The sequence below is a fragment of the Mangifera indica genome, chromosome 5 (genome assembly GCF_011075055.1).
Source record: "Mangifera indica cultivar Alphonso chromosome 5, CATAS_Mindica_2.1, whole genome shotgun sequence".
NCBI lineage: Eukaryota > Viridiplantae > Streptophyta > Magnoliopsida > Sapindales > Anacardiaceae > Mangifera > Mangifera indica.
This window is the reverse complement of record NC_058141.1, coordinates 7,027,361-7,043,896: the sequence shown is the minus strand read 5'-3', so window position 1 is coordinate 7,043,896 and position 16,536 is coordinate 7,027,361. Positions and strand designations below refer to the sequence as shown.

General features: G+C 33.7%; 1 protein-coding gene across 1 annotated transcript; it reads right to left on the bottom strand.

Annotated features, from left to right (window-relative positions):
- Positions 1 to 1,721: 1,721 nt before the first annotated feature.
- Positions 1,722 to 13,516, bottom strand: LOC123217539 (protein HGH1 homolog). The gene is made up of 9 exons (XM_044638614.1): positions 13,382 to 13,516; positions 12,777 to 12,899; positions 11,893 to 12,090; positions 11,627 to 11,705; positions 4,283 to 4,428; positions 3,464 to 3,577; positions 2,991 to 3,122; positions 2,083 to 2,196; positions 1,722 to 1,997 (listed from the first exon to the last, which is right to left on the bottom strand). The coding sequence occupies exons 1-9, from the start codon at positions 13,433 to 13,435 to the stop codon at positions 1,947 to 1,949; spliced, it is 1,011 nt and encodes a 336-aa protein (XP_044494549.1). The 5' UTR covers positions 13,436 to 13,516; the 3' UTR covers positions 1,722 to 1,946.
- Positions 13,517 to 16,536: the final 3,020 nt, after the last annotated feature.

Genomic DNA, 16,536 nt, shown 5'->3' with positions numbered 1-16,536 from the left:
TAAAATGTTAAGAATAGATAGATATATTTTGATAAAAGATAACATACAATAGTGTTAAATAAAATGTTAGATAATTATAGGTGGTTAAATGAAATATTAGAAAAATAATAGAGGTATTTTGATATTAATCAGTGTAAGATTGTTTTAAATTGTTATAGTGGACTTTTTATTATAAATGATTAATTTTTTCTAAAAATTTGTCATTGTAGGAGTGATAATTAAAATGATTGGTTATGCATCGGTTCGTTACCAAAGAAAATGGATTCAAGGTGATGACAACACAATAAAATAAGTTAGAGGATCTAAACTATTGATTAAAATTCTCTCTGGTACAACATTTGAGGGATTTATTCAGCTTTTGAAGGAGTCTTGTAGTCTTGTAGTTTTGATCCAATGATATCCTAAAATGATGACATATCGATCAGAAATTTCGTTATTATATTGTACAATGTGCTTAAAAAGGCACAAAAATAAAAAACCGAATGTCAAATTCGAAAACTATATATAAAAAAAATCCTAAAACAAGAAAACAAATATAAAATTAGAAAACTATATGTCAAAAAACCCTTGATATGAAAAATATCAATTTACCCCTTAAAAAAATTTATACTGTGAACAGATCCAATATTTTTCCCTTGTCCCCTCAAGAATTTTCTAATCTTTTAGAGCCCCTATAGTTTTAAAAAAGTCAATTTCCCCCCAATCCATGGTTTTCACAACATTAGTCCACAATTTCATGTAAAATATCAATAAGACCCCTAGTAGACTACCCCCTATTTTCCCGGTCCCTAGAATTTTGAAAAAGTTAACTTTCCCCCAACCCACAATTGATCTCTCCTGTACGTGGGAGAATTCATTTGGTTTGTGGGATCCATAGTTCCCACGGACTGAGCGTCGGTGATTCTAACCCATTTTTCAACCAAAAAATCGTCGTTTCTACCTCCAATTTCAACACAAATAAAATCTATATATCCTATAACACAAAACCTCTCAAGAAATTCAACGAAAGCAACCAAAAATCAAAACATTTTATACATTGTTTAAAATCGAAACCCTAAAATTTCAAACCTCAAAATTTCTCTCAATTTTCAATAATCTTAACGATAAATTGATTCAAACAAGAGTAAGGAAGATGTACTAACCTTCTTTGTCATTTTCGGTCATTAGAAAACACGAAAATCTCTTCACCCATAGATCGCCCATGTGATGGCCATGGGAAAAACAAAATTCTTTGAATTTGCACAATGAAACCGTGGGAAAATAACAGAGAAAATATGTAAAATTCTTGGTTTATATATAAGGGCGATTTAGTCATTTCACAAAAAGGCATTTTTGCTTAATCTTAATTATTTTAAATAATTTCACTTAGACCCCCTTAATTTAAGACATTTAATATAATTTCCCTATTTTAATAGGCCCACAATCAACCAAATGCAATAAAATATATATAATAATATTATTTATAATTGATTAATTTTAAATTAAAAATAAAATAATATTCAATTATACAATAACATATTTATTTATGTATAAAATTATATAAATTATTTATACATATAATTTTATTAATATTAATAAATAGTATAAATTTAAATATTAATAATAAAATCTTATTATTATATCATAATAGTAATATTATATAAATGCTTTTCAGGATAAAGTAATAAAGTGCCTCTAACACCCACACAATGTCTCTTCGTGACAGTCCAATGATCACTTGATTACGGTGTTAACAAGACAACCACATCCATTTAAATTATTAATACCAAAAAATAATAATATGCATGCCAATGCTGCTCACTACAATAGCACAAACCAAAATTCCCAGTAAAAATACTTGGGAAACTGCAGACATTTCAGGAACACTGTTTTAGTACAAAACAACCTATAAATAATGATCCAGAGTCGCACAACCATACGTTGGTCCTTGAGACTCACAATTAATTCTACTTTGATGTCTCCGTTGATGGTTCTTCTGTTGCACCGCCATGGACTAGCTGGAGAATGGTGAAGACATAAACACTTGTAATTAAATGAATAAAACAATATATACATACAACAGAAGCATAATTTTTCTCATACCAAGGAGCCAACTAGTTCATATGCTTCCATAACTTTTGGATCTTCCTCATTCTCATACCCAACTTGTAATATTCTTGGTCCATTTACAGACCAAAACGCTCTCCGACCTGCATCCTGAAAAAAACAAAATGAGACTTGTCATCAATATAAGCTCTCTGCAAGAAGGTCAATACAACAGCAATCACACAGGAAGAATTATATTTCTCCCCACACTCAAAAACAGAGAGTCCTCTTGAGAACACAGTTTCAGTTGCCCACATAAGCAAGCACTACATCTAGAGTACTTACTATTAAGTTTTATTTGTCTGATTTATTTACATAAAGAAAGTGGGAAATAATGAAACAACTGAAGAACCAAAGACTGGTGCAAAGAATTATCTTACAGAACAAAAGTTTGAAGATATCCGCATAATTATCTGTCATATCATTAATTACCCTAACTCACTTTGGAGAAAGAAAAAAAAGAGGTAAATGCACCGCTTGATATTAAAAAATTTAACCAAACAACTAGAAAACATAAACCTAAGCCCAGAAAATATTGAGGTAAAAACTATGAAATAGCATGTTTGGTATGAAGGTCCAACATTTCTTTCGCAACACTTAACGACATGATCTAAGTAACAGATTTAAATGATTTAAACAACCAATCTGATTATAATTGATTATCCTGTCACAATGAAGAATGAGAAAACAAAGGGAATGAATGCACCTCTTGATATCAAATAGTAACAGCTATAAAACAAAAGCTAACCCATAAATTCTGAAGTTCAAACCAATGATATAGCATGTTTGGAGTAAAGTCCGTACATATCTTTGGCTACTTTTAGCTATATGATCTAAGGAAAAGATTCACATTAAAAAGGTGGAAAAAGAAGAAAAAAATATAACAAAAGAAGTCATTGTATGACCTGCAATGTAAGTAGGTAAATAGACTCCAGTGCTTGAACACGAATTTCAGGATCATCAACTGGTTCACGCTCAATCCTGAGAGCACTTCCAAGCTCAAGTGGCATTTTTGATATGTCCTGTTCGCTAAATATCTGACAGAAGCAATCAAAATCTCCTAAGTTGTTGTGTCACAAATAACTAAGAAACAAGGTTGAAACAACAAACCAATTAAGAACATATGAATCCAATGATAAAATTTTCAGATCAATTCAAAGAATGATAAGTATCTTCTAAGATCACTAATGTATCTGTTGACTCGCAACTGCCTTCTCTCTAAACTGATAATTGGAATAATACTCCAGACAGCTTAATATGTAAACAGAAAATAACCAAACATCTGGTTAGATTCTGTGAAGCAAATATTTCCCACAGAAAAAAATTGAAGTACTTCATAATTTCAACCGCAAAATCAAGAAAATGCTAAAGAAGTTACTTTGTTGCCAGCAACTGGAAGTAGTAGAGCTGGCCAAAGAAATTCAGAAATCAGAAGCAGATTCTGCAATTGATGCTCAGCTTCAAAACAACAATTCCGAATGGTTCCGGAAACCTGCAAGCAAAGGACCATCACCAACAAGCCAAGCCAGATCAGCAAAGGGCTAATCACAATTAATTTGGTTGAATTATCTTCTGCTCTACTAATCAAGCTTAACTAGAGTAACCCTTATAGTAGATGGTTAGTTGAGCTAGGAATCTTCAACAAGAAATGGTAGTCTGTCAATCCCGCAACCACTAAAAGTTTACATATCTCTTTTCCTTTTTCATTATTTTTATTAGCCCTTTCTTCAATTAAATTTCTCATCATGAACAACTCTCACAAATGAATGGTACAAAACTCAGGTTAAGTATGGCTAACAAATTGAAAAGCTTCTAAGAACCATTGTTAAAAATAAAATGCTAGAGGACGAAAAGTCAGAGACTGCCTTGATAAGGACCAATAGCTATCAAATTTCACAGCAGCTAATGAGATTATAGGCCTAACATGAATATTTATTATCTAAAGAAGATTTGCTTTGTTCATCAGATTTCATATATTGGCCAAGCATCAGAACAAGAAATGGCCTAAAATACAGAACCTAGAGTTTAAAAGAGGAACTAGTAGAGATCTAAAATTTCTGAACTTCATTTGCTAGGTTTATTTTCTTCCATTATTAAGTTGTCCATCTAATTAAAAAAGATAAACCTAAGTGGAAATTTACTTCTTAAGAGTCCTTCAGAAGAAATTTAGTACTTTGCAGTCATCTCTCATTCATACCCCTTTCTTCCGCAATGAACTAGTTGAATCAAATTGTCTAATAATCTGCTTCAACAGTCCTCGTTTTTGGTCCAACAAAATCTTCCTTCCTGCCTCTTTCTTTGAAATATTAATCAGTATGGAACCAACATGTTCAAATTGATCATCTGGTTGATAAAAGAACAAATAAAATGTTAAGACCAAATTGTAGAGAAGTAAAAGATTAACAGATTTCTAAGTGCAGAGTAAAGACACCTGAAAAAAGAAAAAAAGAAATAGAAATTCTTACGAGAATAAAATTATAATATGTAAACTTCGGGGAATACCCTCAAAACAAAGTGGCTATCAACCGCTATATATTGGGAGTCCTTGCTAATGATGACTGATGACTATAATTCTATAAAAAATCTCAATTTTTTTCTGAGCATTTGTTAGACCCCTTGGTGACTAATGCTTTATAATTGTAGGTAAAAACAAATTTGGGCACACAAAAGCAAGGGAGGCAGGTGGCACCAAAACAAGTGTGGACCACATTGGAAAAGAAGACCATATGTCTAGTGAAAATCCAAGGGGTTAAGAAAGGAAAAGGGATTAAAAAAACAAGAAGGGGGAGGCTGGGAAAAGGAGGGGTGACAATATAGTTTTGGTTTTAGGTAGTCATTGGTTGGAAGGGAAGACTCTAGCTCCTCGAATTGCTGGAATTATCCTTTTGTAGACTGTTAAGGGTAGCAAGTAGTCTGACTGTAGCAATGCATGTCTAAATTGTTGCCTGCTCAGTAATATAAATAAAATCATAACTATATTCTTCATTCCCTTTTGTCTAGTGTGTTTGGTTGTGGCTGGATTGTTTTTATTGTTGTGTTTGGGTGAGAATTGGAGCGCCCGAGAATTGTGGGAGGTTACTAACAAAAGTGGTACCAGAGCAGTTTTCTAGGAGTGGGAAAAGCTCAAATGAATTTAGGAGTGGAGGACATAGAGAAGGAAATCACTGACATAATCAAGGACTTGGGTGAGCTTGCAAAGAGTGCTATATGGATTTCCTAAAATCTGAAACTAGTTTGGGAAAGATACAATCTTTTCCAAACTGTGTTGGGGGATTGTTGGACGCCTTAAATAAGAACATGGGTCAAGAAAAACTTTTGACAGATCAGGGGATCATCGACAGAGGACCTATCGAACCCATTAGAGGTCCAAAATGGTAGATTGGCAAAATCCAACGATGCCTCAAACCCGCCAAAAGTCCAAAATTGTAAATCATAGATGACAACTGGATTTACATGTAATTATTGTCGAAGATCCCAATAGGAGTTGTGTGGATGTACTAACTGATGCAATACATCAAATTATCTCAAAATCTGAAGTGAAAAGGTTACTTAAATCTACTGTGTTAGAACACCAATATCAATCTGGAGGGTTTACCATAAGTGGCGTAAGAGAGAGCAGGAGATCATCACAACAGGGGATCCACAACTGGAATTAGAGAATTGTCCACCAATGAGGAAAGAAACGTGGCTCAAAGAGGAGAAAGAGTTGGTTAGACACAGAAGATAAAGAGAGGAAAGGAGGAAAAAAAAGGTAGCAGAAAATTTCAGAAAAGTGGGAAGAATTAAGGAAGAGTTGCAGGCCTCTCGAATAGTCTTAAGTATTTTGCATTTTCAATTTATGTAATATGATCCATATGAACCCGTTCCAATTCCAAGAAGCAGAACCCAACTTGTATTGAATCAATATTGTGAAGTTACACAAAATCAATACAAAATTACATTTCCAGAAACAGTTTTTACTTCCTAAACTATTATATTGATTTGTTATTGGCTTGAGTTGTTGTGTTATTGCTCTGCTGGGACTGTTGTGTTGCTGCTTGAGTTTTGAGAAGATAAACTGCAAGTGAAGGTTGCTTGAGTTGCAAAAGAAGCTGAGCGGAGTCCTGCTGTCATAGAAGTAAACTAGGTACCTTTCAGATTTGGTATTAAAGCTGTTTCGATCATTAAAAAAGGGAAGAATCAATTGGGTACAAGATGAAATCGGAAAATGGATTATGGTCTGAAGATTCAAAGAAGAGGAGATTCGAACTAAGTGGTTGGAGGGGATGTGTCTAGGCTGTGAAAAGAAATTTGGACCAAATCACCATTGTATGTTCAAATCTTTAGCTATTTTGATCGAATGTGAGGACAGATCGGATGATGACGATATCTTAATCAAAAGTGGAATTTTAGTGAAGAATGATGTCAGCTTGGATAAGAGGGGCGAGGTGGAACCGAATTAAAAAATACGCATGGAAGTCATGAGCTCAAGGAGACTGGATTTGGAAAGTCTATGATGACAATGAAGAGAGAAATTGATTTTGTTTATACAGAAGATTCAGGCAACGAAATAATAAATTTAGACTATCTGAAGGGAGAAACAATGAATTTCTATGATAAGTCGACACAAACGGGCGACTCTAACCACAAATCGGAAAATACCAATGAAATCTCAAGTCTGATGAATATCCAGATTGGTGAGTCAACAAGTTTCGGTGTAAAATCTGCTGATTTCAGTGAATATCAACTGCCAAAAATAAATCAATCATTTCAAGAGACGGAAATGGTGATGAGTTTTGGGCAAAGTGTCCATTTAGGATCTGAGTCTCTGTTACAATCAAAGAAGACGAAGTTGGACTGGGTAAAAGAGGAAGAAAAAGGTTTGGATTGGGTCAGGTTTACCTATGATGGACGAGGAAGCCAACCAAAAAATTTAGCCCAATCCCCAAACCTTTTTAAACAAATTTCTAGGCCTCATCCATTACCCTTTTGAACACTACAACTCCAGCCCACTATCACAAACCCATATCCAACTACAACCTTTTCACAGTCCAACACTCAAACTCATCACAGCCCACAACCCATAACCGCCCAAAACCCAAATCGTAGCCACTCAAACCCAACATCCATTATCACTACAGTCCCAAACAGGAACCTAAACCACTACCACAACATGAACTTGGCCAACTCTAATAACTCCCCTCATTCTAGAACGGAAAATATGCAACAACCAACATGTGTCAACTCCAACCGTATACCGACTAGCTCTAACGCATCATCGACAAACCTGAGAAGAGACAAAAACATTCAAAGCCTGTTCCACAAAGAGTACTGCTGTAAATGGGAGGACAAATGAGTTGAATTAAGAAAAGATGTCTCACTGACCAGGAGAGAGACTTCGCTCAAAACTTCAATGAAGTCAGTGCTTGAAGGAGAAGATGCCTTCTGGATTGAATTAGTAATGGAGACAATTTTGAGAGAACAGATTCAAGTGCGTACGAAGGGAGATGTGAAGAGATTTGTGTCTAAGTGTGAAGTGTGTTAAAGGGTAAAGTATGAAGCCACATCATTGGCGGGCTATTGCAACCCCTTCAAATCTCATCGAAAGTTTGGAAGGACTTTTTAATGGATTTTATTTTGGGTTTGTCAAAGGCAACAATGGTTGATAATATACTCTTAGTAGTAGATAGATTGACCAAACACAGTCATTTTGTAGAACTCTAACACCCTTTCACAACAAGGGATGTAGCCGGAATCTTTATTAAGTAAATTGTTAGGCTTCATGGCCTTCCCCACACTATATTATCGGATTAGGACATGTTATTCATGAGTGATTTTAGGATTGAATTATTTAGATTAGCGGGGTACAACATTGAAGTTTAATTTGGCTTATCACTCACAAATTGACAAGAAAAATGAAATGGTGAACAAGAGTCTCAAGACTCATCTTAGATGCTTTTGCTTTGGGCAACATTGACAATGGTCAAAATGGTTCGCTTGGGCTGAGCATTGGTATAAAATGACATATCATGGATCTACAAGAGTGACATCGTTCAAGACAGTGTATGGGAGTAAGCTACCACCCCTTTTACAGTTGTTCAAGAAGGAATCTAAGATAGACAAAGTCATGATTTCCTACAATTCCATCTTAGCAATGGTGGTTCATGAGTTGAGTTTGCAGGTACAACCAATTAAACAAATTGGGGTGTTTTTATCTAATAGATTTACTTTTTCACTAGTTATAAAAGCTTGTAAATTGGTGGGTTGTTTTAATCTTGGCATGATTATTCAAAATCATGCCTTGCAAGTAGGTTTCCAAGGTATTATTCATGTTGTGAATGAAATGATTGGAATAAATAAGGGAAGGAGAAGAATTGATTATTATTATAAAATGTTAGACAAGATGCAAGTGAGGTCTCATGTCTCATGGAATTCAATAGTTTTGGGTTTTGCATTAAACTATGATTACGATGGTGCTATTGAGAAGTTTTGGAGAATGGAATTTGAGGGATTAGAGTCGAATTCGATTACATTTTATTTATTTCTAAATGCAAGCTTATGTAGTTTTTTGTTGGGTTTAGGGAGGCAATTACATGGATTCATGCTTAGATGGAGATTTGATAGAATCGTGTCAATGTGTGATGGACTTGTTGATTTTTTGGTAAGGGAAAAGATGTTGGTCTGGCAGAGATGTTTTTTCATGAAGTTAATGAAAAAAAACAATATTCCTGATGTTGTGATTGGCTTGAGTTGTTTTGTTATTGCTTTGCTGGGATTGTTGTGTTTTTGCTTGAGTTGTTGAGAAGATAAATTGCAAATGAAGGTTGCTTGAGTTGTAGAAGAAGTTGAGGAAAGTCCTGCTGTGAGGGAAGTAAATCAGGTACCTATCATACTAGGAGTCACAAATCAAAGGTATCAATTAAGCTTACTCTGAAAAGTTTTGAGATTGAGCAACTTGTGTCTCTTCAAAAAGAGGCAAAGAAACTATTGATTGTGTTTGGAAAAGGTGCACGAGCCGAGAGTGAATTCAAGAAGTTTGTCAAGACTATTAGGATTCCATTTATGCTGACACCCATGGATAAAGAGTTGTTTCATTCTGGAGAGCCGCCCAAGTGGTCCAAGGATGTGAAGTTCATTTTGATTGATGCCAATGAAGAGGAGATTAAATTAAGAAAATCATATCTGGGTTTGGTGGATACAACTATTTTGGTTCAAACAGAGTCGAGGACTAGGTTGAATACAAGTACTTGGGGAACAACAATGAAGGTTGACCGGCAAAATGCACCTCACCAAAGAAGTAACTATGAAGATTGATGGGAAAAGATTCGCTAAGCTGGATAATTAAGGCAGAGATGGTGTTGTCTGGCCCAAATAAGGTGGAGGGAACAAAGGACTAGGCCAAGACAATAGAGAAGAAAAATTGGGTCAAGAATAATGAATTAGGGGGTCGAAGCCTAGTCAAATTTCCAGCCCAAAGGTCAGTCAGTTTGGCCCAATTTGTTTTACACTCACCCCCCTCTAACTACAATCAAACATTTCAGAACCCAACCACTTACCACTCAAACCCAACCCATTTTAGACTTTTAAACAATAATCAGCCCATTCCAAACTAATTTCCAAGGCCAACTACCAACCCTTATTCCAACACATGCATTTATCACTCTAGCCCACACTATAATACCCACCTGAGCCCAAACCAATCTCCATTAAACTCAAACACCATCCATTCGCATTTGACTATAACCTACCCAACACTTTCAACCTAGCATCTTATTTCACCAAATCAAACCACACTACTATATTTGGATTATCGTCACAATTTTTTAACTAACAGTAGCAAAATGAGAAAAGTTTTTAGAAATTCAAATAACGCTGCTTACATGTGGCTTGGTAGATAAAATTGTTGTTTCAAATCAGTTGCCAAAGTGTACGTGAAAAACACCCCACACAATGAAAAAGAAATCGACAGTGGTTTTGAACAAGTGCGTGTCGACGCTAAAGAAATTTAAGTTAGTACAAGTTTTATGTTAGCATAAGCAACATCAAATTTTCAGAGGAGAAAATCGAGGAAGCAAAAGAAGCTCTAGGAATAGATCTTCATGATTATAATCCAACAACTGATGCTAGCAAAGTGATCTAGTTTAAAAAATGAATGAGGATTGCACCAACAACTTGAAGCCCTATGGTTAACGAAGCAAAGAACACAATGTGCAATTGGCATTCAAGATCTTGGTGGCCATGGATTACTTAGTATAGGAAAAGTAGCTAATACAAAAATGGATAAGAATACTAAAGAGAAGATATTCTTTAAAGATGTAGCTAGTTGTGATGAGGAAAAGCAAGGAATCATGGAGTTTCTTCACTTCCTCAAGAAACCAAAAAAGTTTTAAGAGTTGGAAGCAAAAATTCCAAAAGGAGGCACTATTGTTGGTCTTCATGGCACTATAAAGACTTTTTGAGAATGTAACTGCTAGTGACTTTAGTGTGCCTTTCCTCAATATGTTTAGGTCAACCTTTATAGGAATGATTGTTGGAACAGGTTAAGCCCGAGTATGAAGATTATTTCAAGAAGCAAGAGAATGTATCGGTAGCGATAATAAGCGTGAAAGCATTATCAAACTACTCCTTGTTGGGATAAACGGTGGCTCTCGTTGGGTAGGGCAATATTAGACCCCTTGGTGACTAATGGTTTACCATTGCAGTGAAAAACAAGTTTGGACGCATTAAAGGAAAGGAGGCAATGGCACCAAAACAAGTGTGGACCACTTTGGAATAGAAGACCTTATGGATGGAGAAGATTAAAGTGGTTAAGTGAGGAAAAGGGTAAATGGGGGAAAGGGGAGGTTGGGAAAATGAGGGAAGAAAATATTGTTTGGGTCTTGGGCAACCAATGGCTAGAAAGGAGGTCTCCATCTCCTTGAATTGTCGAAATTATCCTTTTATGGACTGTTGTGGGTAGTTGAGTAGTCTGATTGTAATTGTGAGTGACTAAATTTTTGTGTTGCTCGGTAATATAAACAAAATCATAACAATATTCTTGATTCCCTTCTTTCCAATGTGTTTGATTGTGATTAGATTGTTTACTATTGTGCTTGGGTGAGCATTACAAGGGAAAGCTAACAAAGTGCTAGAGAATTACATGAGGTTCCAAACAACATTTCGTAGAACTGGAAGGCTAAGACCACCATTCAAATTTAGTCCCATAAACACCTTAATATCTCTAATCAAACAACCATAAAATGTAGAAACAACTAAGATGTCATTCACCAAATGGGATACATGAAGGACTCAATTGAGCTATCAAAAACACTAATTTTTTAGTAAAAAATAACCTTTCTCTATTTTGAAGGTTACAAAACAGGATTAAATTCACTATAATAGGAATCAAACAACCATAAAATGTAGAAACAACTACGGTGTCATTCACCAAATGGGATACATGAAGGACTCAATTGAGCTATCAAAAACACTAATTTTTTAGTAAAAAATAACCATTCTCTATTTTGAAGGTTACAAAACAGGATTAAATTCCCTATAATAATAGGAAGGAAGCAAAACTTACCAGTAGTTTCAGTGGGAGATCTACAGAAAGATCTTACAAGCTGCATAAGATACAATCCTTGCAAACGCTCATCGTCAGTCTAATAAGCAGGCAGATTCACATTATCAATAATTAATGTTTAGCACATAAAACATAATTATGTTTCACTATCTTTAGGAATATAAGAGATTGTGATTACCTAAAAGATGAAACTCTTTTAAATTGGAAAAAAAAAATACAAAAGCATTACTGATAAGTTGACACTTGCATAAAATTAAGGAAATTACCTGAAGCAAGGAAGTAATGCCATCATCCAACTGTGTGAGATTAACTAAAAGCATAACCAGCAATCGTGTAATACTTAAGTCTGGTTTATATAAAAAATCCATGATTGTTTTAATCATACCCATTTGAACCATTTTTGCAGCTAATTGAGAATTCTGGGATAGATTTACAAGTGCTTCAGCCGCTGGTTCTGAAACTTCCTAAAACATTGACAAATAATGAGTAATCCATTGTTCTACCAAGGTACAATGATATCACAACACAATACTAGGCACCATATTCATGAAACCAGACTCCCAAAATTAAGTTTATCTAAATCTGCCATAATTTTGTTCATTGTTCAAGCAAATCTCTATATGCCAAAATTGCCCCAGGCCTAAAATTTTCTACATCCAGAAGATTATTATGCCAGCAATACTTGTTGTCCTTTTTCTCTTATTTTGTTTGGCAAGCTGCTGTTAGTTTTTCATTAGATCTTTAAAGCTTACCCATGAAATTTACCATCTATCCAAGTTCAAGAACAAACATTCTAAATTGATAATATCAGATGAGTTTTACTATATGAACAAAATCTCAATTAACAAGTGACATATTTGGATAGTCACAATAAATTTGGATATTTCATTTCCTGCTTCCAACCTTTTGCCACCAAAAGACTCTCATAGAATCCACCAAAATTTCAATTCTAAAACTTTAAATATAAATAACACTATCAATATCTTTGTGCCTTGTATTCTACCAAAATCAACAAAAATTAATACATACATACATATATGTGTGTGTGTGTATTCAAAAGTTTAGAACTTGTTGAAGTGAGTAAATAGATTTAGAAGCATCATCCTGTTAATAACTATTAAAATAGCATTAATTTTCACAAAGAGAATACCTTATTTTCACTCAACAGCCGAGACAAGGCTGGCAATGCTATCTTGGCATACTTGGAAAGGGATTGCAGGCCATCCTCAGAGCCGGTTAATCCCCGAACAATATCAACAGCTGCCTTCTTCAACTAATTTATTTGCATAAAACAACCGCATTCAGAACAAAACATTAAAAAAATAAATATTAACAAGCTAGTTTTCTAAAATATCAATAAGATAAGTTCTTTTTCTTTATACTATCAACATGAACAGACAAAGAGACTACAGCTCAATGCGTTTAACATATTAACCACTACAAAAGCAAAAATAAGGCAGAATTAATTCAATTAAAATGAGAAAATTATAAAATTAATATAAAAACGCAAAATTTTTAAAGTGAATCAAAGAACCTTATTTATCTACGGAGAATATTCACATAGCTCCCATTAATTAGGCACAGGAACGCAAATTCTACTATAGCAAATGAAAAAAAAAAAAACAATATTAATACATAATAAATATAACCACGTAAGTAACTAGTACAACATCGGTTCTAAAATTTTTTTCTCAACTACTTTCCTGCAGCTTCAAAGCATCCAAAGAGACTGTTGCAAGAGTGAAGGAAACTTACTGTAGAAGATGGAGAAGATAGAAAGTCCAGCAACTCTTCCATTTCGTTGGCCATTGTTGCGAGTGCTCCTTGGCTGCCTTGAGAAAATTTTACATATATTTATAGATCGTTAAACGACTGCGTCTTGGTTTTATTATAAATTCCTTTTTTTTTAATAAAATTACAAATTTGTTTTAAACACTAAATATGTTCATTTCCAATCAATAATTTTTACTAAAATTATAAAAATACCTTAAACTAATTTTAAATCTTAATAATAATTATATTATTTAATTATTTTTCTTTTTTTTTCTCAAACAAATTACTATTATTATTTTTTTTTTTATCTTCTTTCACCAGTTTTTACTAGTCTATTCTTATGTCACTAATATTTCATTTGTTGCACTCAATTCTTTCTCTCCTCTATCCTATTTGCAGGAAGCTACTCATCAACATCTCAGCACCAATGTCCACATCTTTCTCTCCGGCTTCCCTTTCTAAACAATTAAGTTCATTAAACTAACAAAATCACAATACTAATCAATTTCATTTGCCCTATTTGTTTCATTCGCAACCACATTTTTATTGTCCATTAAGGTTGGTTATTTAATTTTCCTAACCATCTTCTTGCAATTGGTCACAAATTGATCAACTTCTAGGAATTTCAGGCAAAATGAGAATGAGATCGAGTTTGATAACGAGGTTCTAGATATTGAAACCCTTTTAGGCGCTCCTTAAACGTCATATTTACTACTAAAATTGGGCTAGTCTCATTGCCCAACTTTCTCAATCTTTTCTTCTTAACAAAAGTCACATTAGTGTCACTTTCCAACTTTATCAACATCAACAAATCAATAGATTTAGAGGGCACATCTATGATTAAGAGAAATAGAATTAGTGAATTTTTTAGACAATTTGGAGATCCTTGAGAGGGGAGAGGATTTCAATAGTAATTTTGAAAGGTCGAATGACTATTAGTTTTACGTTGTTGTTTTTTAGGTTATATAAAATTATTTTTTACTTTTAGATGTAATAGTTTTTATTAATGGAAATAAATAACGGATGAACAAATAAATCTTTCAAATTTAAAAAAGGAGAATAGTCATTCAGCCTTTTGATAAACGAAGTAATGAGGGAGGAAGTGCTGAGATGGCTAGAATATGATATAATTTTTGTAATCCAATTAAACAAAATGAATGAAATAAGTAATTATAATACGTAAATGGAACAATCGTAATTGAAATAGAAAGAAAGGCTGGAGATATTTGGAGGGGCATTTATAATTTCCATTGGCTACAAAATTGTAATTTCCCATGGCTTCTGTAATAGCCAATGACAAGCTACCATTTGCCAACTAATAACAGGGACCAATAAAATTACGACACCTCGAAATACCTTACAAATTGTTTTGCAAGTTGGTGTGAAATGTATATATTTCCCCTTAAATTTCACTTTTAAGATGAAAGTCATTTGATTTCTCATGAGAAATCAAGTGGTACTAAAAATCTAAACGAATAAAATACAATTACTTAATAAAAATTAAATGACTTAAATTGTCTAGTGTAAAACCTCATCAATAAAACTTGGTCAAGCTTCAATTTGAAATCCTTCTTGTCGAAGAAAACTTGTTTCTTTGATAATCTTTAAATGGCCTTCACGATTATTATAGTTGCGGTTACATCTTGCAACCCATTTCATTGCATTGCATTTTGAGAGCATTTTTGGAGTCCATCCATAACATTAATGAGTTTATCATGCTCTTCTGCATCACTTTTCCAACTATACTTTTTTGTCTATAAGTTTCCACACATAAGGTTATAACCAAAGATGAAGTGATAATTGGTCTCCTAGCTATCACCTTCTTAGAGATAACCTAGCTTGTCTTCATTTCTTCCAAACTCATCTTTATCTTTGTAATTTGAGTTTCGTGTTTGGTTGATTCATCAAACATCTTTACATTGAAGGTTTTGATGAAGTCATTATTGGTATGACGATTTTCTAGGAAGGTTTTTGGGAACAACATTGATAATGAAATCTTTAATCCCTATTAACATGTCATCAAATTACTTTGTTAATAGACTAAATGACTAAATCTTCTTGTCATGGCGTGTCAGTTGCAACTCAAATTTGGCCAATTTGGAATCCATAGTACTTCAAGGCATTATAATATTTCGAACTACAAAGAGATTTCATCTTGCACTTGTGAGAATCTTCTTACCCATTGCTAGCATTACACAAGTTACAATCATTTCTTGTCATCACCTCTTTCCCTAAGATGATATATATGAACCAACACTCTAAATTGTTTAGTCTTAGTGCACAAACACAAGATTGAGCACTAAGCCTGTAAAGACCCATAACTCTTAAAGAACACAAAGATTAAAAAAAAAAGATAAAGAGACAACTCAGTTTTATTACTCTCAATGCTTAGAATGAATGAATATGCATCAATTAGACTTAGCTATTTATATAACTATACAAGTATAGTCAACAATCTAGATCTTTGCATATGTGTTTATATGGATGACTAGAATTTGACGTACAAAAGTAGAAATCCGAATAAAAGTCTGATTGTCCCTTTGAGTTTTAAGAAAACTATACCTTTCACTTTGGGTGAGAACATTCTAGAAAATTCTAGAAAAATTCTTTGGTGTTTTCTTTTATGTTCTTTAGCCAAAGTTAGATTAATAACTTTGGTCTTAGACTGACTCTAGCTTATTTTGACTGTGACAATGGAACAATAATATAATGGTGTTCTACAAAACAAAAATTGGTTACACTTTTCTAATCAATTTGAAATTAATGCTCTTCTTAAAGCCAATTGAGAATGTGTATGGCAAAATTTGTCATCCATCATAATAATAATTGAAGACAATGCATCATATACCTCAAAATTTGTCATCATAATATACCTCATATACTCTTACACTAATAATTGAAGACATTGCATCATATGTTACTCACTTTAGATTGGGATATGTCAATGGAGACATAACTAAGCTTATTTCACCTATCCTTTGATTCTTGAGGACTTGATCCATGTCTTTGTTTCTCCCTCTGTTTTAGAGAAACCTTTTTTCTATTAAACCAAAGGAATTGTTGTTGAAGTTCTTCCATTTGGTTGTGAATGAATTTATTGATATAGTGAATTTTTATATATAATTTAATATCTTGTT

Bases quoted from the DNA above. Each gene is read 5' to 3' on its own strand.
- LOC123217539 (XM_044638614.1), bottom strand. From the start codon at position 13,435: ATGGCCAACGAAATGGAAGAGTTGCTGGACTTTCTATCTTCTCCATCT. The intron at 12,091-12,776 runs GTATTCTCTTTG...TCAATGTTTTAG, and splicing joins GGCTGTTGAGTGAAAATAAG to GAAGTTTCAGAACCAGCGGC. The intron at 3,578-4,282 runs GTATGAATGAGA...CTTTGCTTGCAG, and splicing joins GTTCATTGCGGAAGAAAGGG to GTTTCCGGAACCATTCGGAA.